The sequence below is a fragment of the Salvia hispanica genome, chromosome 3 (assembly GCF_023119035.1).
Source record: "Salvia hispanica cultivar TCC Black 2014 chromosome 3, UniMelb_Shisp_WGS_1.0, whole genome shotgun sequence".
NCBI lineage: Eukaryota > Viridiplantae > Streptophyta > Magnoliopsida > Lamiales > Lamiaceae > Salvia > Salvia hispanica.
Genome location: NC_062967.1, coordinates 24577046 through 24602291, shown reverse-complemented (window position 1 = coordinate 24602291; position 25246 = coordinate 24577046). Strand labels below are relative to the sequence as shown.

The following is a 25246-nucleotide window of genomic DNA, read 5'->3' as shown; positions in this document are numbered from 1 at the left end:
TCTTTTTTGGGGTTGTCTCTGTTTCAAGAATCTCATGTCTTAATTAATGATATTATTTATTGTTATGTGTAAGGATACTTTAGGACATTTAACATAAAATAAAATTACAAATTAGATCAAATTTGTGTTTTATTTAACCATTTACATAATTTAGAAGTGCAAAAGCTAGTAGATGGGTATCACTTTTATATACTCCAGTTTTTAGTGAAACGTAACTATAATGATTTGGTGGAGTGCGTACAAAATGAAAAAAATGGAACTTTTAATTGCGAACATATGAATACGATAAAATGAGACATCTCATTATATCTCAAATGAAGGAGTGTTACAAACTTTTTATTTTTCCGTTTCTTATAATTTTCTCTTGTCTTAGGGTTCCTAAAGTCTCCTGTGGCAGCAAGGAATCCCCTAAAGCTAGCACAAGCCTCAGGAGGAAAATTCACATGGTAATTAAAATATTTCTCTTTTTAAATACTAGTATAAAATTTAATTTGAAACTAACCGTTACTATTATATACTCTATATATGATGAAGCTTTGAAAGAGATTGGCTGAGAAGAGACCTAAACGTGATCGGTTTCGGTTTGATCGGTTGGATTGCACCATCGAGCATTCCCGCCATCAATGGCAACAGCTTGACGGGGCTTTTCTTCTCAAGCATCGGCACCGAGCTCGCCCACTTTCCCTCGGGCCCGGCCCTCGATTCCCCTTTCTGGTATATTAAAAGTGACAAAACGAGACTATTTTTTTATATGGAAATTTTAATAAATATTCTGATTATGTATATTGTTTTTGTGTTATGTAACAGGCTATGGTTGGTGCTGTGGCATTTGGGACTCTTTTTGTCCCTCACTTTTGGTCAAATTGGGTTCAAAGGAAGGACTGAGAATTACTTTTGAGTTGTTTTTATTGACATATTTATGTTGGATTTAAGTGTATGATATTATTATGATCTTGTGACTGATTTCCCCTTTCAGTAAATTAATATTGTATCCTGTATAATAAATAATCCATGCACTATAATTCATATAAATCAATCTCGATTGAGAAAATCGTTTCCTCAAAGACAATATTTTTTAGAGAAATTTTGCGAGGAGAGAGAATACATCGGAAAATTACTCAAATAGAATAAAAAGCAAAAAGAAGTACTCCTTAGAAGTGTAAAATGAATATCTATAGTTCACTAATTTTTAATTGATTCAATCCATCAGCCAAACACCCATTTGATAATTAATTTAGGAGCCAAGCCTTTTCTATATTGCCATTCTATTTAATTACATAAGAGAAATCTTCTCTAGCAGTACTAATTTTCCAAGTTTGTGACACTATTTGTAATAAGAGTAGTGATAAATTAACAAAAAATTATATACACAAAATTGGACATTTTAGGTATTTTATATTTATAATATATTAATGATGATGAAATATCACATATTTACTCTTTAATAACTATTTAGGAAAAGATTAAGTTTCTTAATTAAATAACTACAGATTTAAGGGAAGCATAATTCATTCTATCATAATTATAGCAAGATCAAAACTAAAAGAGGAGTTCATCACATTTTCATCTTACATTTTTAAAAGTATTGGGCAAGTATTTAAAGAATATTAATTTCTTTTATTTCCTCAACACTTAAATGCTACAGTATCATACGATAAAGTTTAATGAATAAATTGACATATAAAAATTTTAGTCACTAAAAGATCGTCACATAATTTGTTTAAATAAAAAAAATTATGAACATTGTACATTTTGACTCGAAAATTATGATATGAATATAAACAATAAAAAATAAATTAAAACAATAACAGTCTCAATCGTATCCAACTATAAATAATTTTTAAAATTGTAAATTATGAAACAACCACATATATATAAACTTAATTTTATACTAGTTCTATCATCAAACTAACTGATGATCATTAAATCGAATTTTTTTTGTGTATTCAATATTTCGACTCAAAATCATGAAACAAAAAATTTTTGATATATAATAATAAAAATAAATTAAAACAATAATAATAAGTCATTCACATACAACTATTTTATTATTCAATAATTTTAAAATTAAAAATCACAAATAATGACTATATATATATAAACTTATTTTAGCACTCTCGTCCAACTAATTGATGGTCATTACGTCTTGACTCGAAAATTAAGAAACATAAATAAAATATAATGTATAATAGAAAAAAAGATTAAAACGATAATAGTCATTCGCATCCAACTATATTAATTATATAATTCTAATAATTGTAAATTCTAAAAATTACTATATGTATATATAGTTTGTTTTATTATTGTCATCCAACTAATTGACAATCACATGTCGATTTCTTTGCATACTCTATATTTTAACTTAAAAATTATGAAATAGAGATAAATTTTTAATATGTAATAGTAACAAATAAATTAAAACAATAAAATCATTCACATCTAATAATTCTTAAAATTATAAATTGTAAAAGTAATTACTACTTAGTACTTAATTTCTTAGTACTATCATCCAATCAATCAATGCTCATTAAGTCGATTTACTTGTGTACTTTATATGTTGACCAAAAACAATTATGAAATAAAATTAAATTTTTTATATAATAGTAGTAAAAATTAAATTGAAACAATAATAGTCATTCACATTCAATTATTTTATTATTAAATAATTCTGAAAAGTGACTGCATGTATATATATTTAATTAATATTTTTATTGTCACACAACTAATTAATAATCATTAAATCAATTTTCCTATAACTCAGCATCACTTAAAAACCATGAAACATAAATAAATTCGATATGTACTAAAAAGTTAAAGCGATAATTGTCACTTGCATCCAACTATCTTATTATTAAATCATTCTTAAAATTGTAAATTATAAAAATGACTACAAGAAACTAATTACCATTAAGTCAATTTCCTTTATTCTCTACATCTGGAATAAAAAATCATGAAATGAAATTGAAATCGATATAATATTAAAAAATAAGTTTAAAGTAATTAAAATAAAAAAAAATCATATATATGCTTTGGGATATTTAATAAAAAAAGGAACAAGCCAAGGAAAAAATAGTATTAAAGAAAAATAATAGTACTAAAAAAAAAAGAAATGCAAAAAATGTTAAATCATTATGACTATAAGTATTTTCTCATGTGGTTGACATTTCAATTATAAAATTGTTTTATTATTTTAATTTATTTTGTTTATATATTGAATCATTTAATTGTAACAACATGATGATTTATGTGATAATTTGGAATGAAATATTAACAAAAAAAAACTCAAATAAGTTATGTAAAAAATAATATGAAATGACAAAAAAATCTAGATGCTCTACTAAATTATAAAATGATCAAATATAAATTTCTTTTAAAAAATACTATAGTAAGTACTTTATTAAATTATATAGTAATAATCTAATAATAAAATATAGTAATTTAATGATGTATTGTGTTAATCAATACTACCATAAATAGTTTTAAATCTAAATTAATGATATTTTCCTAAACTAATAGAGTTAGAAATATCCAATATTAAATACTAAGGATAGATTAATCATAAAATTATACCCTCAAAATAGAACTAAATTAAAGAGTAATTTGTATATATAATTTTTGTTAATTTATCTCTTCTCTTATATTAAGAGAATCGAAACTCTGCTATCCGACTTTTTTTTTACTGCCCGTGAAAGAATCTTAGAAAATTCAAAGCGATAAAGTCAAAAAGTTTTTTTTTTTTTTTTGGAAAATTTAATTCAGCTCAAGTACATTCAGCATTAATTTGCTAAAAATGAAATTAGGCTATTGTCACTTTCCCCAAATTTATTGAAAAACAGTTAGATAGATTTTCAATTCGTATCAGATTTCGTTTTCATATTGGCTCAGATTGATTTTTTACAATCGAAAAAATCAAAAGGTATAATAAGTAGTACTACTATATAGTACTTATAATACTTTATTTAGATATTATATGAAATAAATATTTATTTCAATATTTTCACCCACTACAAAAAACTTACTTTTAGGGAAATAAAAATTGAGACGCAATCATTTGTGTTAAAAAGTTTTTAAAAATAACAACTCAAAAGAAAGTGCCCTAAATTAAGGGCAAATTAACTTAATCAATTATTTATTTTTATCATGATTTTATTCGCGTCCTCTAATTTTAGTTGGGACACCAACAATAAGGACGTCTTTTGAAGCGTTGAAGGTATATTTAGAAATATAAATTAGCTTCAGTAATTGTATTAAAAAATGTCCTTAACGATATTTTTTTGTTATAGTGACCTTTATATCTGCAATAACTAAAAATTTTCTCCACTCTTTGAATTTTTGGACTACTGTTATTTCAGGTTATTTTGTTTGGATTTTTGAATTCAATTTTAAGACATTTCAAATAGGTCCAGATTTATAAATTCATTGATAGAAATTCATGAGTTTCATCCTAAAACCAATTGGTGATAGGAGGAGGGGCCCATAAAATTTATATAGTGGATTAAGCTCTTTTAGTACACCGGATATTTTTTTACATTCATTTTATGTTTCAATTGCCAACAATAATTAACTCAGGCATAAACCAATCGACATCTAAATGTTCATCCGTACCTACCAATTTTATTTTGTCTATATATATTTGATTTACTATCTTTTAGGAGTATTAAAATAAATTAACATTAACCCTATAAAATTTGTTAAATAACAATTTGTTACTTATAAGAACTACTATAACTGTCACGACCGCGCCTTGCTAAGGATAGCATTGCTCAGTTAATCATGACCAGGGGAGGGAATTAAGAAGAGGGGATAGAAAGGGGATGAAAGAATTAATGATAAGACACAAATATTTCTTCATAAGATGAGAGATGTTCACGAGACAACAAAGATCATAAGAATTTGAAAGAGTGCTTATCACAGATCACTCGTTACTGATCGTTTTCCCTATGACCCATCTATTACAAAATACTACGACAAAAGCACAGCGGAAGGAGTTGTAACCACATGGTCATGTGTATGAAGACACATGCCACGAAAATCCTACAAAAGAGATGAGACGACCTCCAACTCCACTCAGCCACCATTTCATCACTTGCTCAACCTGCACATTTAGAAATACATGCAGGGCTGAGTACGGGGTACTCAGTGAACACATTGCCGAAAGATACACATATAAGAAAAAGTTATTATCATGCCATCACAGTAACACACGGGGGTTTTCTTAAAGGCCCGAGCTTACTAAGTTCATTTTCATAAAGTTCGTCTGATCAGACTAAGTTCATTCCATCAATCCGCCATATCTGATAGTTCATTGTGTGTCGGGAAGGTGGCCACCTTCCACGATCACATTGACCGGCCAACCCTTACGATGACTCACGGTCCATTCCTTTGTGTACACTAACTCGAATAGGATCTTGGTCCTATTGGAGCCGAATTCGTTCCATTCATTCATTCATTTGGCATCGCCAAGCAGATAGGCATCATAAAACAAATAATTTATGGCACGATAACATTTGAAAAAAAATAAGTGCGATTTTATCAAACAAAAATCATTTCATATATTTGATAATTTTATCCACACTTAATGTGTTGGATATAAAGCCCACCTCAAAGCTTCCCAAAGAAAATGCTGCAAAAGCTTGGCCTCGGAAATCAAACTTCGCGAACACGCCCTTCTTGAAATAGTATACTGATTTAAATTAGTTTTAGGAACATACATAAGGTGCATGTCATGAAATGATCCTACATTGAGTATGCGTCTTATGCTCGTGATGCGATCCAGATCACTTCATTCCACTTGAAAAAAAGTGGATCTCTATTTTATGAGAAACCTTAAAGTAATTAAATAATTAATTGGGAGAGGGTTCATTAAATCCATACATTCTTATTTTCAAGAAATTTAATTAATTAATTAAGGAGGGCAAGACATTAATTTATCGTAAGATTAATTATTTAAAAGCTTCACATATTTTAAGAAATATTAATTCACAATTAAGAGATAAGGTTCATTTTATTTCTTATACTTCAAAGCCCAAAATTCTCATTCCCTCTAAATTCTCGGCCCAAAGAAATAATATTAGGAGACCATCTTGCTAAATAAATTCCTTGGCCCAAAGGGGAGGCCCAATAGTGTTGCCCTAATTCACTAAAAGAAATAGCCTCCCATTCTTTCCTCCATTTCAAACAAACATTTCTCCCCCTCTCTCCCACTTCTCTCTCGCCACCCTCTCCGCCGGCGGTCCTGGCGTCGCCGGCGAGCGGCGCCGGCCGCCGGCCGGCCTCTCCTCTCTCTCTCGCCTCTCCCTCTCTCTCTCGCCGGCGCCGCGAGCCACCGCCTCTGGCAGCGCTGCCGGCCGCTGCTGCCTTCGCCGGCGGTTCCACCGCCGTTGACCGAGAGGTAGGGTTTTTCCCCCACTTCCCTTTCTTTCTCTTCTTCTTTATTTTCTTAAATTGAAGGCCTAGGACTAACAATTAAGTCTTGAAAAGTGAAGATTCGGATAGATCGTGAAAAATGGGGTCGAAAGAGGTTAATTTCGCCACAATTCGCCGGAAAACTACCGCCGCCGCCGCTGGACTGCCGCCGCCGCCTGTCTGCCGCCGCCGGCCTGCCACCGCCGCCGGCCGGGCAGTCCCTTCGCTCACGGGGTGAGCTTTCCCAAGATCGTTATTATTGTGTGTTGAAGATCTCTAGTAGTTTAGGCCTTGTTTAATTGTTTTCTTTGTCTAAGCTTTCTATGGTTAAGGCAAAATTCTATTCTAGATAGTCATATGCATAATTGGTATGAAATCATTAGGGAAGAGGTATACAAAATAATAATATGGTTTTGTCATGGGGAAAACCTAATGTTCATGCTTTGAATGATATGAAAATGGCTATGTAGTGAAAATGGTTATTAGAAGAATTACCTTGAGAAAAAGGAAGAGAAGAAGAATGGTAGTGTGTAGGAATTTGGCTCCTCTTCTTCAACCACTTGTATGCATCCTCATCTTGGTTGGATTTTTGTTTAGAGAGTTTTCATAAATGAACAAAAGGATTAAGAGGGAAGATGAGTGGTATTTATAATGAAAATGGGTGCATAGGAATGCATGGTCACAAGCTTGATTCAAGAGGAAGTGTATTGTCTAACGGTTAGGGACTTTTTGCCAAATGAGGCAAGTTGTCTCGTCAATCATTCGTCATGCCAAAAATGGCAAGAATATTATGTCTCGTCACCTAAAAAGGCGTGAGCCGTCAATTGGAAAACGTGAGCCGTCGTTTGATTTGCGTGTTTGATGTGATTTGATTTCGTCGATTGTCTCGTCTTGATTTAACGTGCTTCTTATCCATTCGTGCAGGTATCGGGATTCAAGACGTGGCTATTGCGCAAGGTCCGGAGGGCACGGAGAGTATTTTATATTTAATTAATATTTTTAAACGTTGTATAAGTCTTTACTTAAACGTTGATCTCGTGTACGGACTTTTATTAGAGCAAACATTTATATTGAAATATTATTATCTTCGATCACCACTCAAAATATACTTCACAACGATTAATCATTTGAGAAGTAAAGATCTAGACGCGAAACTTATATATATATAAGGTTGATTTTCAAAGTCTTAAGGGTAAAAAGTCGGGGTGTTACATTCCTTCCCCCTTACAAAAATTTCGTCCCGAAATTTGTAAGGGTCTATTCAAACAGTTCCGGGTATTTTTCCTTCATCTCGTCTTCCAGCTCCCATGTAGCTTCTTCGTATCCATGATGCTTCCACAAGACCTTCACCGAAGTGATGGATTTTGTCCTTAGGTGTTGCACCTTCCGGTCTAAGATTGCTTCTGGCTTCTCTTCGTAGCTCAAGTCCGGGTTTAACATCATCTCTTCATGGTGGATCACATGTTTCGGGTCGTACACATATTTCCGCAGCTGCGAAACATGGAAGACGTTGTGCACGCTTCCGAAACTTGGTGGCAGCGCCAAACGATAGGCGACGGGTCCAATCTCCTCCAGGATTTCGTAGGGGCCAATGAAACGAGGCCTAAGCTTCCCCTTTACCCCAAAACGTATTATCCCTTTAGAAGGGGACACCTTCAAGAAGACTTTGTCTCCTACCTTGAACTGCAGGTCAGTCCGACGAGTATCTGCATATGACTTCTGTCTGTCTTGTGCTTCCTTGATTCTACCTTTGATCTGGCGCACAATTTCGACCATCTCATTGACTACTTCAGGACCCAACATCTTTCTCTCACCGACCTCATCCCAGTATAGGGGCGATCTGCACTTCCTCCCATATAGCGCCTCGTAAGGTGCCATATTAATGGTTGCCTGGTAGCTGTTGTTGTATGCAAACTCTATCAGGGGTAGGATTGTCTCCCAACTCCCTCCTCTGTCAAGTATGACGGCTCGGAGCATATCTTCCAGTGTTTGAATCGTCCTTTCTGACTGCCCATCAGACTGTGGGTGGAACGCGGTACTGAAATTTAATTTTGTACCAAGTTCTGCTTGCAGGCTCTTCCAGAAATTTGAAGTAAATTTTGCATCTCGATCTGACGTGATTGAGGCTGGGATACCATGTAAGCGCACGATTTCCCGCACATAAAGCTGAGATAGTTTTTCAGATCCATAAGTGATTGGAATTGGCAGGAAGTGGGCACTCTTGGTGAGGCGATCCACGATCACCCAGATGGCAGTGTTTCCTCGCTTGGTCTTCGGCAAGCCCGTCACAAAATCCATGGTTATGTGTTCCCATTTCCATTCAGGAATTTCTAAGGGTTGCAATTTCCCGTACGGTCGCTGGTGAAGAGCCTTGACTTGTTGACAAGCCAAACATCTTTCCACGAATGATACTATACTTCTCTTCATGCCATCCCACCAAAATTTCCGCTTCAAGTCTTGATACATCTTGGTACTTCCAGGGTGTGCGGTGTAGGGCGTGTCGTGAGCTTCGCTCAAGATCTCATCTCTCAGTTTCTCATCCTGGGGCACACACAGCCTCCCTCCGAAAGTGAGGGCGTTGTCCGCCTCCTCGTGATAGGTCTCATGTCCGTCAGTCCTCACCTTTGCTCGTATCTTTTCCAGACCTTCGTCCTGTCTCTGTGCAGCGATGATACGCTCCCTCAAATCTGGCTCCACCACTAGAGTAGCTATCCTTGCTTCCACCGTTTCTGGGGCACTTATCATTTCCATGTTGAGCTTGCCAAATTCTCGTAGCAGTTTCTCCTCGTGAGTGAACATGGCGGTCAAGTGCTGAGTCTTTCGGCTTAGAGCATCGGCCACCACATTGGCCTTGCCGGGATGGTAGTTGATGCCACAATCATAATCTTTCACCAGCTCTAACCATCTCCTCTGTCTCATGTTCAAGTCCTTCTGTTCGAAGAAGTACTTGAGGCTTTTATGGTCCGTGAAAATCTCACACCGAACTCCGTAGAGATGGTGCCTCCAAATCTTTAGCGCGTGCACTACCGCGGCTAACTCCAAATCATGGGTAGGATAATTAAGCTCGTGCGGCCTAAGTTGTCGTGACGCATATGCTATCACCCTGCCATTTTGCATGAGGACGCAGCCCAATCCACTTTTCGATGCGTCAGTGTAAACCACATAGTCTCCTGTTGGATCTGGAACAGCCAGTACTGGCGCGGTGGTCAATTTCCTCTTTAGTAACTCAAAACTTTCTGCACATTCTGGGGTCCACGAAACTTTGGTGCCCTTCTTGAGTTGTTGCGTCATCGGTCTTGCAATCTTTGAGAAGCCCTCGATGAATCTCCTATAATAACCTGCCAATCCCAAGAAGCTTCGTATCTCGTTGGGTGTTCCAGGAGGTTTCCAATTCTGCACGGCCTCCACCTTTGCTGGATCTACTTGAATTCCTTCGGCAGTCACCACATGACCGAGGAAGTTCACCTCGTTGAGCCAAAATTCACACTTGCTGAATTTGGCGTATAGCTTCTCGGCCCTTAGTGTTTCCAGAGTGATCCGTAGGTGTTCTTCGTGTTCTTTCTTGTCCTTAGAGTAGATGAGCACATCGTCTATGAATACCAATACGAACTTGTCAAGACAGGGGTGGAAGACTCGGTTCATGAGATCCATGAATACCGCAGGTGCATTTGTCAAGCCGAAGGGCATCACCACAAACTCGTAGTGGCCGTACCGTGTTCGAAAGGCCGTCTTTGGAATGTCATCTTGTCGAATCTTCAGTTGGTGGTATCCTGACTTTAAATCCATCTTTGAGAAGACACTAGCTCCTCGGAGCTGGTCGAACAAGTCATCAATTCTTGGCAACGGATATTTGTTCTTCAAAGTTAGCTTGTTCAATTCTCGGTAGTCAATGCACATTCTTAGCGTCCCATCTTTCTTCTTCACAAAAAGTACTGGTGCTCCCCACGGTGAGACACTTGGTCTGATGAAACCCAGGTCCATCAGTTCTTGAAGTTGCATCTTCAATTCCTCCAATTCCTTCGGAGCCATTCGATATGGAGCTTTCGACACCGGCGCAGACCCGGGTTCGAGATCGATGGTGAATTCCAATTGCCTATCCGGGGGTAAGCCAGGTAGATTGTCGGGAAACACATCTGGGAACTCTCGCACTATTTCCACATCTTCAATTTTCCTCCCTTCTTTTCTCTCTTCGTTCAGGTAGACAAGATAGGCCGGGTGGCCTTTTCGTACAAGCGTTGCAGCTTGTAGTGCGGAGATTATGGATTTCCGCTTGCCCAAGGTAACCCCATGAAAGTTAGTGGCGTCCTTTCCGGGAGGGTGAAAAGAGATTTGTCGTTGGTTGCACAGGATAGTGGCATAGTTTTCAGCTAGCCAATCCATCCCAAGGATTATGTCGACGTCGGACATAGGCATAACACTCAAGTTGTTGACTAATAACTGATGTCCTCCAAAAGAAACCTCTAGGTTTGAGCAGAAGCACTTAATTTCAATTATTCCTCCGACAGGCGAAGACACCCTAAGTCTATGTTCAACTTGATTCGTTGGGATGTCTAAGGTATCTACGCAAGATGCTGATATGAAGGAGTGCGATGCACCAGTATCAAATAAGAGAATGACAGGTACACCGAGGAGCATAGCCATACCTGCCAGATTTCCTTGGTCCCCTTCCGGTTTCTTCTGTCTGAGAGCATAGGCACGGGCCTGTGATGGGAGACTCGGCCTCCGAGGATGTTGCTGCTTTGGTGGAGGAGGAAATTGTGGTGGTTGCCAAGGTTGCATCTGGACTGCTTGCAACTGTGTGCGATATGCTGGCTGGTTCGACCTTGCCCCTACTCCAGAGGTCTTGTTCGGACAGTTCCTAGCAAAGTGGCCATTCCTTCCACACACGAAGCAAATGTCTGTCCCTGCTCTGCAGATTCCCGTGTGCACCTTGTTGCATTTGGGGCACGGTCTCGGATTTGATTGATAGCCCCCAGTTGGATTTGGGGCATTTTGTCTTCCAACGTCATGGTGGTGAGATTGTGGTTGCCACGGTCGTTTCGGTTGTTGAGGACCTCGAGTACCTTCCCATTTGCGTTTTTCTTTGGACCCTTGGGGGTAGTTCTGAGGAGGAACCGGAGCTACAGTCTGAGTGCTCCGTTCAGTGGGCATTGCCGCCTCTATATCCAAAGCTCGGCTCAGGGACTCCAGGTAGGTCAATCCCCCGTGGCTAGCTAGCGCCATCCTAATCTCGTGCCTCAGACCGGCACAAAATTTCTCCGCCATCCTTTCATCAGTGTCGACTTGTTCTGGAGCATATCGGGACATCTCACAGAAAACCCTATCATACTCTGTTACTGACATCCTTCCCTGCTTAAGGTGATAGAATTCCACTTCCTTCTTCTTTCGGTAACTCTTAGGGATGTACTTATCATACATTTCTGCCTTGAACTGCTCCCAAGTTAAGCTTGCAATCTGGCCTGGGGTCATGGTCTTCTTACGTGCCTCCCACCAGAAATCGGCCGATCCGGCCAATTGGAAGGTCACACACGTCATACGCTCTCCATCTGTGCATTGCAAGAAGTTGAATATCCGTTCCATTGCACGCACCCAAGTCTCAGCCTCGACCGGGTCGCCCAGTCCGTTAAAGGTTGGTGGATTCTGTCGGAGAAAGACTTCTTCAATCCTGCGTTCAATCCTCGGAATTTGCATAAGTGGTGGCGGGGGAGGTGAAGGTGGAGGCGGAGATGGAGATGGAGGTGGTGGCGTAACTTCGCGCCAATCTTCATGATTTCCTTCGACAATTTGGGGCACTCTTCCACCGCGTCCCCTTCCCCGTCCTCTAGGACGTCCTACCCTCCTAGGTGGCATTCTATAAAAAAGAAATTATTATTGAGACAATAAAAAAACGCAAACACGTGTTGGTCTTTTGTACATAACTTTAATTGAAGGCAACCAACAAGAGGCATAATAACATCACATATAAACAAGATACGATCGTAAGCATAGAACATCTGCATATATATATATATATATATATCAAGCCAAAATTGCCTCTAGAGAGGACTTTTTGTACATAACTGATCCTTTTACAAAACATATGAAAGTCCCAAATCTAAGCGACCAACAGCCAAAGATCGTGAAACCGTAGGAAGAAATAGTTTTCACGTCACAAGGGGACTAGAAAGAAGATAAAACAACTAGCATCAGGACGGCCTCATAAAGGGTCCGTTGCTGATGGTACATAACTAACACTACTCTACCAGTCGCCATCCGAGTCTAGAGAGCTCAGCCCCGAGCTCCCCTCAAAGCCATCGTCGCTACTGATCTCAATCGGGTCATCTGCGGCCCCTCCTGGTAACACCTCCGGCACGGGATGAGGTATCGCAGCGTCCGGAACTGCCCAAACCTCACGGTGTATCTCATCCCTAACGATAGTGAGGCCGTCCTCAAAGTATGCCAACCATCGTCTCATGTCAGCTGCCCATCGATCCCATTCAGTGTCCAACTCATCGGGTGGGGGTAGTCCACCAGGCAACCCCAAGAACTGTCTGTGCTCAAACGGACTCCTCATCAGCGGAGCTGCTTCATCATCTGCCTGATACTCGATCGGGTACTCATCGTTGTCAGGGGCAGCAATCATGGGGGCCTCGCCCCACCATGTCGGGTCATGCTCTGGGTGGGAAAACTGGTGCACCCCCTGGGGTATGTCATAGCCCGGGAGTAGGTCCCTCTCATGTCCGTGTGAGGGTCCAGCCTCATGATCGTGCTGGCCCTGAGGCGCGTCATCGGGGATAATCGATCCACACCATTGGAGCGGAGAGGGCGGCAGGTCGCCCAGACAGAATGTCGGCGTGTCCCGATAGTGCACATACTGAAGGAAAATGAAAGTAATGAAACCTCGAAAGTCTCCCTCCAACTCTGGATTATTGAACACACGGTAAATGTAGCTGCTCGACAACCATATGGCCCATGGCACCCAATCCATAGGTAGTAGGGAAATCAGGTGATGTATGCCATCCAGTCCTGAAATGCCATGCTCGTGAGCTGCCTCCCACAACTCAAAGAACTCGTAGAGGATCCGTATCACCCTGTCCGTTGGGCGTGGCCGATAAGACCGATAAGCAAGGATGGCGTTGTCCGCCACCATCTGCGGGGTGTTCTGATCGTGTGGGGTGGTTTTACCGTTCATCTACAAAAGGAGTTTCATTGTAACCATTAGCAAGAGAGAGATAATGGGGTAAGCATTCGTGCGATACTTCTTTTGGTGAAACGTAAAGGGTATACTTGGCCAAGGCCGCACGCATCGGGATAGGCGTTCATTATTAAAGGACTTTGTGTGCCGGGTTTGAAAGCGTAAGATCAATTTGTCATAAGGTAAGCATCGGGAAATGCTTTGTTAGAACGGAGGTACTTCGAATTCGTTCATCGAGGCATAGAAAATTTTCGAAAGGGCTGCAAGGTTCATGGTGGTACTAATCAACGTTTGTTATCATCTTACGTATCTCTCTGTACTTCTAACTATAATCTCATAACATTAGCACAAAGATTACATCGCTCGGGAAAGCGAGAATCACACATATACTTATTTCTTCTAAGTTCTCATTTCAGGGGTGCTCATTTTATCAGCTTGATTAAAATTCTTAAAAGGCATCTTACAAGAAGAATAAATTACCTTCATTCAGGTTGAGGGCGATGAAATTGATGCTGAGTTGTGGTCGATCTCGCTAACTTAGTCTAGCGAATCAAGTCTAGACTTTTCTTTTCAAAGAAGGACTCACGGTTACAGAGCAGAAAACCTAGGCTCTGATACCACTCTGTCACGACCGCGCTTTGCTAAGGATAGCATTGCTCGGTAAATCATGACTAGGGTAGGGAATTAAGAAGAGGGGGTAGAAAGGGGTGAAAGAATTAATGATAAGACACAAATATTTCTTCATAAGATGAGAGATGTTCACAAGACAACAAAGATCATGAGAATTTGAAAGAGTGTTTATCACAGATCACTCATTACTGATCGTTTTTCCTATGACCCATCTACTACAAAATACTACGACAAAAGCACAGCGGAAGGAGTTGTAACCACATGGTCATGTGTATGAAGACACATGCCACGAAAATTCTACAAAAGAGATGAGACGACCTCAACTCCACTCAGCCACCATTTCATCACTTGCTCAACCTGCACATTTAGAAATACATGCAGGGCTGAGTACGGGGTACTCAGTGAACACATTGCCGAAAGATACACATATAAGAAAAAGTTATTATCATGCCATCACAGTAACACACGGGGGTTTTTCTTAAAGGCCCGAGCTTACTAAGTTCATTTTCATAAAGTTCGCTTGATCAGGCTAAGTTCATTCCAGCAATCCGCCATATCTGATGGTTCATTCTGTGTCGGGAAGGTGGCCACCTTCCACGATCACATTGACCGGCCAACCCTTACGATGACTCACGGTCCATTCCTTTGTGCACACTAACTCGAATAGGATCTTGGTCCTATTGGAGCCGAATTCGTTTCATTCATTCATTCATTTGGCATCGCCAAGCAGATAGGCATCATAAAATAAATAATTTATGGCACGATAACATTTTAAAAAAAAAAGTAAGTGCAATTTTATCAAACAAAAATAATTTCATATATTTGATAAATTTTATCCACACTTAATGTGTTGGATATAAAGCCCACCTCAAAGCTTCCAAGTAAACTCTACAAAAGCCCGACTTTGGGTAATCAAACTCCGCGAACACGCCCTTCTTGAAAGAGTATAATGATTTAAATTAGTTTTATGAACATACATAAGGTGCATGACATGAAATGATCCTACATGTAGTATGCGTCCTACGTTCGGGGTTCGATCAAGATAACTTCATTCCACTTAAAAAGTGGATCTCTATTTCATAAGATTAAAATTTATTACTTGGGAGATGGTTCATTAAATCCATACATTCTTATCTTCAAGAAGTTTAATTAATTAATTAAGGAGGGCAAGACATTAATTTATCATAAGATTAATTATTTAAAAGCTTCAAACAAATTAAGAACTAGTAAACCAAAATTAATAGATAAGGATTTATTTTATTACTTAAGCTTCAAAGCCCAAAATTCTCATTCCCTCTAAATTCTCGGCCCATAATAAATAAGAGACCATCTTACTAAATTAATTACTTGGCCCAAAGGAGAGGCCCAAAAGTGTTGCCCTAAAAGCACTAAAAGAAACTAGCCTCCCTTCTTTCTTCTTATTTCAAAAAAAACATTTCTCCCCTCTCCCCAACATCTCACTCTCTCGCCACTTCTCTGCCGGCGGTTTTGGCGTCGCCGGCGAGCGACGCCGGCCACCGGCCGCGCCCCTCCTCTCTCCCTCGGTCTCTCTCTCTCTGCCTCGCGGCCTCTCTCTCTCTGCCGGCGCGAACCGCCACCTCCGCCGTCGCCGCCGGGCCGCTGCTGCCGTCGCTGGTGGGCCGCTGCCGCCGTCGCCGCCGGGTACACGGCGGTCTCATCGCCGTTGACCGAGAGAGGTAGGAATTTCCCCCATTTCTCCTTCTTTCTCTTCTTCTTTATTTTCTTAAATTGAAGGCTTAGGACTAACAATTAAGTCTTGAAATGTGAAGATTCGGATAGATCGTGAAAAAGGGATTAATTTCGTGGTGAAAAGTCGGACAACCGCCGGAAAGTCGCCGGACTGCCGCCGGACTACCGCCGCCGCCGGTCTGCCGCCGCCGCCGGTGGGCCACTGCCGGGCAGTCTCTCCGAGGTCCGGCAGCTTCTTCACTCACGAGGTAAGCTTTCCAAGATCGTTATTATTGTGCAAAGAAGATCTCTAATAGTTTAGGCATTGCTTAATTGTTTTCTTTGTCTAAGTTTTCTATAGTTAGGGCAATTCCATTCTAGAAAGTCATATGCATATTTGATATGAAAATCATTAGGGAAGAGGCATAATAACATGGTTTGAGTATTAAGCACTTTATTCCTCAATGATCAAGCTCTAGTTGTGGTTTTAAGTTCGATGAAAAAGTTCTAAATGTTAAAGAGGGTGAAGGAAGTGGTATAGAATTGGTATTTGACATGGGAGGCTTCAAATGTTCATGCTTTACTAATTTTAATATGAAAATGACAATGTAGTAGGAAAAACAATTGTTAGGAGAATTCACCTTGAGAAAAGGAGAAGAAGAAGAATGGTAGTGTGTAGGAAATTTGACTCCTCTTCTTCAAACACTTATATGCATCCTCATCTTGATAGAATTTTGATTAGAGAATTTTCATGGTTGAACAAAAGGATCAAGAGGGAAGATGGAGTGGTATTTATAAGGGAAATGGGTGCATAGGAATGCTTGGTCATAAGCTTGATTCATGGGTGGAGGGGTATTGCCCAAGAGTTATGGACTCTTTGCCATAAGAGGCAAGGTGGCTAATCAATCTTTCAAATTACTATAATTGGTAAGAATATTATGTCTCGTCACTTAAAAAGACGTGAGCCGTCGTTTGGAAAACGTGAGCCGCCGTTTGATTTGCGTGTTTGATGTGATTTGATTTCGTCGATTGTCTCGTCTTGATTTAACGTGCTTCTTATCCATTCGTGTAGGTATCGGGGTTCAAGACGTGGCTATTGCGCAAGATCCGGAGGGCATGGAGCGTATTTTATTTTTAATTAATATTTACTTAAACGTTGAACTCGTGTACGGACTTTTATTTGAAACTCGGTCTTCACAAACGGACTTTTATTAGAGCAACATTTATATTGACTATTACTATTTTTGTTCATTACTAAAAAAAAATATACTTCACAACGATTAATCATAACAAGAAGTAATGATAAGAAAATTTAGACGCAAAACTTATATATATATAGATCGATGTTCTAAGCCTTAGGGTAAAAAGTCGGGGTGTTACATTCTTTCCCCCTTACCAAAAATTTCGTCCCGAAATTTGTAAGGGTCTATTCAAATAGTTCCGGGTATTTTTCTTTCATCTCGTCTTCCAGCTCCCATGTAGCTTCTTCGTATCCATGATGCTTCCACAAGACCTTCACCGAAGTGATAGATTTTGTCCTTAGTTGTTGCACCTTCCGGTCTAGGATTGCTTCTGGCTTCTCCTCGTAACTCAAGTCCGGGTTTAACATCATCTCTTCATGGTGGATCACATGTTTCGGGTCGTACACATATTTCCGCAGCTGCGAAACATGGAAGACATTGTGCACGCTTCCGAAACTTGGTGGCAGCGCCAAACGATATGCGACGGGTCCAATTTCCTCCAGGATTTCGTAGGGGCCAATGAAACGAGGCCTAAGCTTCCCCTTCACCCCAAAACGTATTATCCCTTTAGAAGGAGACACCTTCAAGAAGACCTTGTCTCCTACCTTGAACTGCAGGTCGGTCCGTCGAGCATCTGCATAGGACTTTTGTCTGTCTTGTGCTTCCTTGATTCTTCCTTTGATCTGCCGCACGATTTCAACCATTTCGTTGACTACTTCGGGGCCCAGCATCTTCCTTTCGCCAACCTCGTCCCAGTATAGTGGTGATCTGCACTTCCTCCCATATAGCGCTTCGTAGGGTGCCATATCAATGGTCGCCTGGTAGCTGTTGTTGTAGGCGAATTCTATCAAGGGTAGAATTGTCTCCCAACTTCCTCCCCTGTCAAGTATGACGGCTCGGAGCATATCCTCCAGCGTTTGGATCGTTCTTTCCGATTGCCCATCAGACTGTGGGTGGAACGCGGTACTGAAATTTAACTTCGTACCCAGTTCTTCTTGCAGGCTCTTCCAGAAATTTGAAGTGAATTTTGCATCTCGATCTGACGTGATTGAGGCTGGGATACCATGTAAGCGTACGATTTCTCGCACATAAAGTTGAGACAGCCTTTCAGATCCATAAGTGATTGGAACTGGTAGGAAGTGGGCACTTTTAGGAAGTGGGCAGGCGATCCACGATCACCCAGATGGCAGTGTTTCCTCGCTTGGTCTTTGGCAAGCCCGTCACAAAATCCATGGTTATGTGTTCCCATTTCCATTCAGGAATTTCTAAGGGTTGCAATTTCCCGTACGGTCGCTGATGTAGAGCCTTGACTTGTTGACACGCCAAACATTTTTCCACGAATGATACTATACTTCTTTTCATGCCATCCCACCAAAATTTCCGCTTTAAGTCTTGATACATCTTGGTACTTCCAGGGTGTGCGGTGTAAGGTGTGTCATGAGCTTCGCTCAAGATCTCATCTCTCAGTTTCTCATCCTGGGGCACACACAGCCTCCCTCCGAAAGTGAGGGCGTTGTCCGCCTCCTCGTGATAGGTCTCATGTCCGTCAGTCCTCACCTTTGCTCGTATCTTTTCCAGACCTTCGTCCTGTCTCTGTGCAGCGATGATACGCTCCCTCAAATCTGGCTCCACCACTAGAGTAGCTATCCTTGCTTCTACCGTTTCTGGGGCACTTATCATTTCCATGTTGAGCTTGCCAAATTCTCGTAGTAGTTCCTCCTCGTGGGTGAACATGGCTGTCAAGTGCTGAGTCTTTCGGCTTAGAGGCATCGGCCACCACATTGGCCTTGCCGGGATGGTAGTTGATGCCGCAATCATAATCTTTCACTAGCTCCAACCATCTCCTCTGTCTCATGTTCAAGTCCTTTTGTTCGAAGAAATACTTGAGGCTTTTATGGTCCGTGAAAATCTCACACCGAACTCCGTAGAGATGGTGCCTCCAAATCTTTAGTGCGTGCACTACTGCGGCTAACTCCAAATCATGGGTAGGATAATTAAGCTCGTGCGGTCTGAGCTGTCGTGATGCATAAGCTATCACCCTGCCATTTTGCATGAGGACGCAGCCCAATCCACTTTTTGATGCGTCAGTGTACACCACATAGTCTACCGTTGGATCTGGGACGGCCAGAACTGGCGCGGTGGTCAATTTCTTCTTTAGTAACTCAAAACTTTCTGCACATTCTGGGGTCCACGAAACTTTGGTGCCCTTTTTGAGTTGTTGCGTCATCGGTCTTGCAATCTTTGAGAAGCCCTCGATGAATCTTCTATAATAACCTGCCAATCCCAGGAAGCTTCGTATCTCGTTGGGTGTTCCAGGAGGTTTCCAATTTTGCACGGCCTCCACCTTTGCTGGATCTACTTGAATTCCTTCGGCAGTCACCACATGACCGAGGAAATTCACCTCGTTGAGCCAAAATTCACACTTGCTGAATTTGGCGTATAGCTTCTCGGCCCTTAGTGTTTCCAGAGTGATCCGCAGGTGTTCTTCGTGTTCTTTCTTGTCCTTTGAGTAGATGAGCACATCGTCTATGAATACCAATACGAACTTGTCAAGATAGGGGTGGAAGACTCGGTTCATGAGATCCATGAATACCGCAGGCGCATTTGTCAAGCCGAAGGGCATCACTACAAACTCGTAGTGACCATACCGCGTTCGAAAAGCCGTCTTTGGAATGTCATCTTGTCGAATCTTCAGTTGGTGGTAGCCTGACTTTAAATCCATCTTTGAGAAGACACTAGCTCCCCGGAGCTGGTCGAACAAGTCATCAATTCTTGGCAACGGATATTTGTTCTTCAAAGTTAGCTTGTTCAACTCTCGGTAGTCAATGCACATTCTTAGCGTCCCATCTTTCTTCTTCACAAAAAGTACTGGTGCTCCCCACGGTGAGACACTGGGTCTGATGAAACCCAAGTCCATCAGTTCTTGAAGTTGCATCTTCAATTCCTCCAATTCCTTCGGGGCCATCCGATATGGGGCTTTCGATACTGGCGCAGACCCGGGTTCGAGATCGATGGTGAATTCCAATTGCCTATCCGGGGGTAAGCCAGGTAGATTGTCGGGAAACACATCTGGGAACTCTCGCACTATTTCTACATCTTCAATTTTCCTCTCTTCTTTTCTCTCTTCGTTCAGGTAGACAAGATAGGCCGGGTGGCCTTTTCGTACAAGCGTTGCAGCTTGTAGCGCGGAGATTATGGATTTCCGCTTACCCAAGGTAACCCCATGAAAGTTAGTGGCGTCCTTTCCGGGAGGGTGAAAAGAGATTTGTCGTTGGTTGCACATGATAGTGGCATAGTTTTCAGCTAGCCAATCCATTCCAAGGATTATATCGACGTCGGACATGGGCATAACACTCAAGTTGTTGACTAATAACTGATGTCCTCCAAAAGAAACCTCTAGGTTTGAGCAGAAGCACTTAATTTCAATTATTCCTCCGACAGGCGAAGACACCCTAAGTCTATGTTCAACTTGATTCGTTGGGATTTCTAAGGTATCTACGCAAGATGCTGATATGAAGGAGTGCGATGCACCAGTATCAAATAAGAGAATGACAGGTACACCGAGGAGCATAGCCATACCTGCTAGATTTCCTTGGTCCCCTTCTGGCTTCTTCTGTCTGAGAGCATAGGCACGTGCCTGTGATGGGAGACTCGGCCTCCGAGGATGTTGCTGCTTTGGTGGAGGAGGTAATTGTGGTGGTTGCCAAGGTTGCATCTGGACTGCTTGCAACTGTGTGCGATATACTGGCTGGTTCGACCTTGCCCCTACTCCAGAAGTCTTGTTCGGACAGTTCCTAGCAAAGTGGCCATTCCTTCCACACACGAAGCAAATGTCTGTCCCTGCTCTGCAGATTCCCGTGTGCACCTTGTTGCATTTGGGGCACGGTCTCGGATTTGATTGATAGCCCCCAATTGGATTTGGGGCATTTTGTCTTCCAACGTCATGGTGGTGAGGTTGTGGTTGCCATGGCCGTTTCTGTTGTTGAGGACCTCGGGTACCTTCCCATTTGCGTTTTTCTTTGGACCCTTGGGGGTGGTTCTGAGGAGGTACCGGAGCTACAGTCTGAGTGCTCCGTTCAGTGGGCATTGCCGCCTCTATATCCAAAGCTCGGCTCAGGGACTCCAGATAGGTCAATCCCCCGTGGCTAGCTAATGCCATCCTAATCTCGTGCCTCAGACCGGCACAAAATTTCTCCGCCATCCTTTCATCAGTGTCGACTTGTTCTGGAGCATATCGGGACATCTCGCAGAAAATCCTATCATACTCTGTTACTGACATCCTTCCCTGCTTAAGGTGATAGAATTCCACTTCCTTCTTCTTTCGGTAACTCTTAGGGATGTACTTATCATACATTTCTGCCTTGAACTGCTCCCAAGTTAAGCTTGCAATCTGGCCTGGGGTCATGGTCTTCTTACGTGCCTCCCACCAGAAATCAGCCGATCCAGTCAATTGGAAGGTCACACACGTCATACGTTCTCCATCTGTGCATTGCAAGAAGTTGAATATCCGTTCCATTGCACGCACCCAAGTCTCAGCCTCGACTGGGTCGCCTAGTCCGTTAAAGGTTGGTGGATTCTGTCGGAGAAAGACTTCTTCAATCCTGCGTTCAATCCTCGGAATTTGCATAAGTGGTGGCGGGGGAGGTGAAGGTGGAGGCGGAGATGGAGATGGAGGTGGTGGCGTAACTTCGCGCCAATCTTCATGATTTCCTTCGACAATTTGGGGCATTCTTCCACCGCGTCCCCTTCCCCGTCCTCTAGGACGTCCTACCCTCCTAGGTGGCATTCTATAAAAAGAAATTATTATTGAGACAATAAAAAAATAATTTCGCAAACACGTGTTGGTCTTTTGTACATAACTTTAATTGAAGGCAACCAACAAGAGGCATAATAACATCACATATAAACAAGATACGATCGTAAGCATAGAACATCTGCATATATATATATATATATATATCAAGCCAAAATTTGCCTCTAGAGAGGACTTTTTGTACATAACAGATCCTCCTACATAACATACGAAAGTCCCAAATTCTACGCGATCGACAAAAGAAAAGCGTGAAACCGTAGGAAGGAACAGTTTTCACGTCACAAGGGGACTAGAGATAAAACAACTAGCATCAGGACGGCCTCATAAAGGGTCCGTTGCTGATGATACATAACTAACACTACCCTACCAGTCGCCATCCGAGTCTAGAGAGCTCAGCCCAGAGCTTCCCTCAAAGTCATCGTCGCTGCTGATCGCAATCGGGTCATCCTCGGCTCCTCCTGGTAACATCCCTGGCATGGGAGGAGGTATCGCAGCGTCTGGGACCGCCCAAACTTCGCGGCGTATCTCAGCCCTAATCTCCTCGTAGCGGTTCTGATAGTACTGGTACCAGTCTGTGTCCAACTCCTCGGGGTGGGGTAGCTCGCCAGGCACCCCCAAGGACTGTCTGCGCTCAGAAGGACTCCTCATCTGCGGAGCTGCCTCATCATCTGCCGGATACTCTATCGGGTACTCATCTTCTTCTGGGGCAGCGATCATAGGTGCCTTGCCCCGCCACGTGGGGTCATGCTCCTGGCCAGGAAACTGGCGCACTCCCTGGGGTCGGTCGTAGCCCAGGGGCAAAACCATCTCCTGTCTGCGTGAAGGTCCTGCCTCGTGATCATACTGGCCCTGGGGCTCAGTAACAGGGAGGGTCGGAGTTTCCCACTGATGTGGGGGCGGTGCTAGGATGTCTGGGGAGGCTGGCGGAATGTTCTGGTACCGCAAATACTGATCAATAATGGCACATAGGAAGCCTGGGAAGTCTCCCTCATCCTCTAGGGTGTCGGGCCGACGATGGATGAAATCATCTGCTAAGCTGGCTGTCCATATCTCCCAATCGTCAGGTAGTAGGGGAATCAGATGGCGTATGCCGTCAATCCCAGTGACGCCATGCTCATGGGCTGTCTCCCACAACTCATAAAACCTGATAAGACCCTCAATATGTGCGCTCCAGGACGAGGACTGTAGGATCGATAGGCGAGTATTGGAATTTCTAGCGATAGCCTGGGGTGTGACTTGCTTGCGAGCCGTCCGGCGTTGGTTCATCTACACATGATGTTTTACCGAAACAATAAGTAAGGGAGAAAGTTGCTTAAGGATACACAACACTACTTCCTTTGGCGAAAAGCAAAGGGTGTACTTGGCCCAAGCCGCACGCATCGAGATAGACGTTCATTATTAAGGGAATTGTGTGTCGGATTTGTAAGCGTAAGATCAATTTGTCATAATATAAGCATCGGGAAATGCTTTGTTGGAACGGAGGTACTTCAAATTCGTTCATCGGGGCATAGGAGATTTTACGTATCTCTTTGTACTTCCAACATGAATCCCATAACATTGGCACAAAGATTATATCGCTCGGGAAAGCGAGAATCACACATATACTTATTTCTTCTAAGTTCTCATTTCAGGGGTGCTCATTTTATCAGCTTGATTAAAATTCTTAAAAGGCATCTTACAGGAAGGATAAATTACCTTCATTCAGGTTGAGGGCGATGAAATTGGTGCTGAGTTGTGGTCGATCTCGCTAACTTAGTCTAGCGAATCAAGTCTAGACTTTTCTTTTCAAAGAATGACTCACGGTTACAGAGCAGAAAACCTAGGCTCTGATACCACTCTGTCACGACCGCGCCTTGCTAAGGATAGCATGGCTCGGTAAATCATGACCAGGGGAGGGAATTAAGAAGAGGGGATAGAAAGGGGACGAAAGAATTTACAATAAGACATGCAAGTACTTCTTCATAAGATAAAAGAGGTTCACAAGACACGAAAGATCATGAGAATTTAAAAGAGTGTTTAACGTAGGTCACTCGTTACTAATCATTTTTCCTATGACCCATTAGTACAAAATACTACAACATAAGCACAACGGAAGGAGTTGTAACCATATGGTCATGTGTATGAAGACACATGCCACGAAAATCCTACAAAAGAGATGAGACGACCACCAACTCCACTCAGCCACCAGTTCATCACTTGCTCAACCTGCACATTTAGAAATACATGCAGGGCTGAGTACGGGGTACTCAGTGAACACATTGCCGAAAGATACATATATAAGAAAAAGTTATTATCATGCCATCACAGTAACACACGGGGGTTTTCTTAAAGGCCCGAGCTTACTAAGTTCATTTTCATAAAGTTCGCTTGATCAAGCTAAGTTCATTCCATCAATCCGCCATATCTGATAGTTCATTGTGTGTCGGGAAGGTGGCCACCTTCCACGATCACATTGACCGGCCAACCCTTACGATGACTCACGGTCCATTCTTTTGTGTACACTAACTCGAATAGGATCTTGGTCCTATTGGAGCCGAATTCGTTTCATTCATTCATTCATTTGGCATCGCCAAACAGATAGGCATCATAAAACAAACAATTTATGGCACGATAACATTTTAAAAAAAGTAAGTGCAATTTTATCAAACAAAAATCATTTCATATATTTGATAATTTTATCCACACTTAATGTGTTGGATATAAAGCCCACCTCAAAGCTTCCGAATGAAATGCTACAAAAGCTTGGCCTTGGAAATCAAACTCCGCGAACACGCCCTTCTTGAAATAGTATAATGATTTAAATTAGTTTTATGAACATTCATAAGGTGCATGAAGAGAAATGATCCTACATGGATTATGCGTCCTATGCTCGTGGTGCGATCAAGATCACTTCATTTCACTTAAGAAAAGTGGATCTTTATTTTATAAGAAACCTTGAAGTAATTAAATAATTATTTGGGAGAGGGTTCATTAAATCCATACATTCTTATCTTCAAGAAAAATTAATTACTTAATTAAGGAGGGCAAGACATTAATTTATCATAAGATTAATTATTTAAAAGCTTCAAACATTTTAAGAAATATTAATCCAAAATTAAGAGATAAGGTTCATTTTATTACTTATGCTTCAAAGCCCAAACTTCTCATTTCCTTTAAATTCTCGGCCCAAAAAGAAATAATAAGAGACCATCTTACTAAATTAATTACTTGGCCCAAAGGGGAGGCCCAATAGTGTGTTGCCCTAATTTCACTAAAAGAATTAGCCTCCCTTCCTTCTTCCATTTCAAAAAAAAA

At 41.4% G+C, this 25246-nt stretch overlaps 1 protein-coding gene and 1 long non-coding RNA gene across 2 annotated transcripts; both read left to right on the top strand.

Annotated features, from left to right (window-relative positions):
* Positions 1–363: 363 nt before the first annotated feature.
* On the top strand, positions 364–963 carry LOC125209657 (photosystem I subunit O-like; the record flags this gene model as incomplete). The annotated part of the gene is made up of 3 exons (XM_048109245.1): positions 364–446; positions 535–714; positions 808–963. Coding segments are annotated over 3 exons (354 nt in total), but the record flags the coding sequence as incomplete, so codon positions are not given.
* A 14677-nt stretch (positions 964–15640) lies between these two features.
* Positions 15641–17119, top strand: LOC125216039. The gene is made up of 3 exons (XR_007175334.1): positions 15641–15906; positions 16000–16167; positions 16971–17119. It is a non-coding gene; the product is annotated as an uncharacterized LOC125216039 (long non-coding RNA).
* The last annotated feature ends 8127 nt before the right edge of the window (positions 17120–25246 follow it).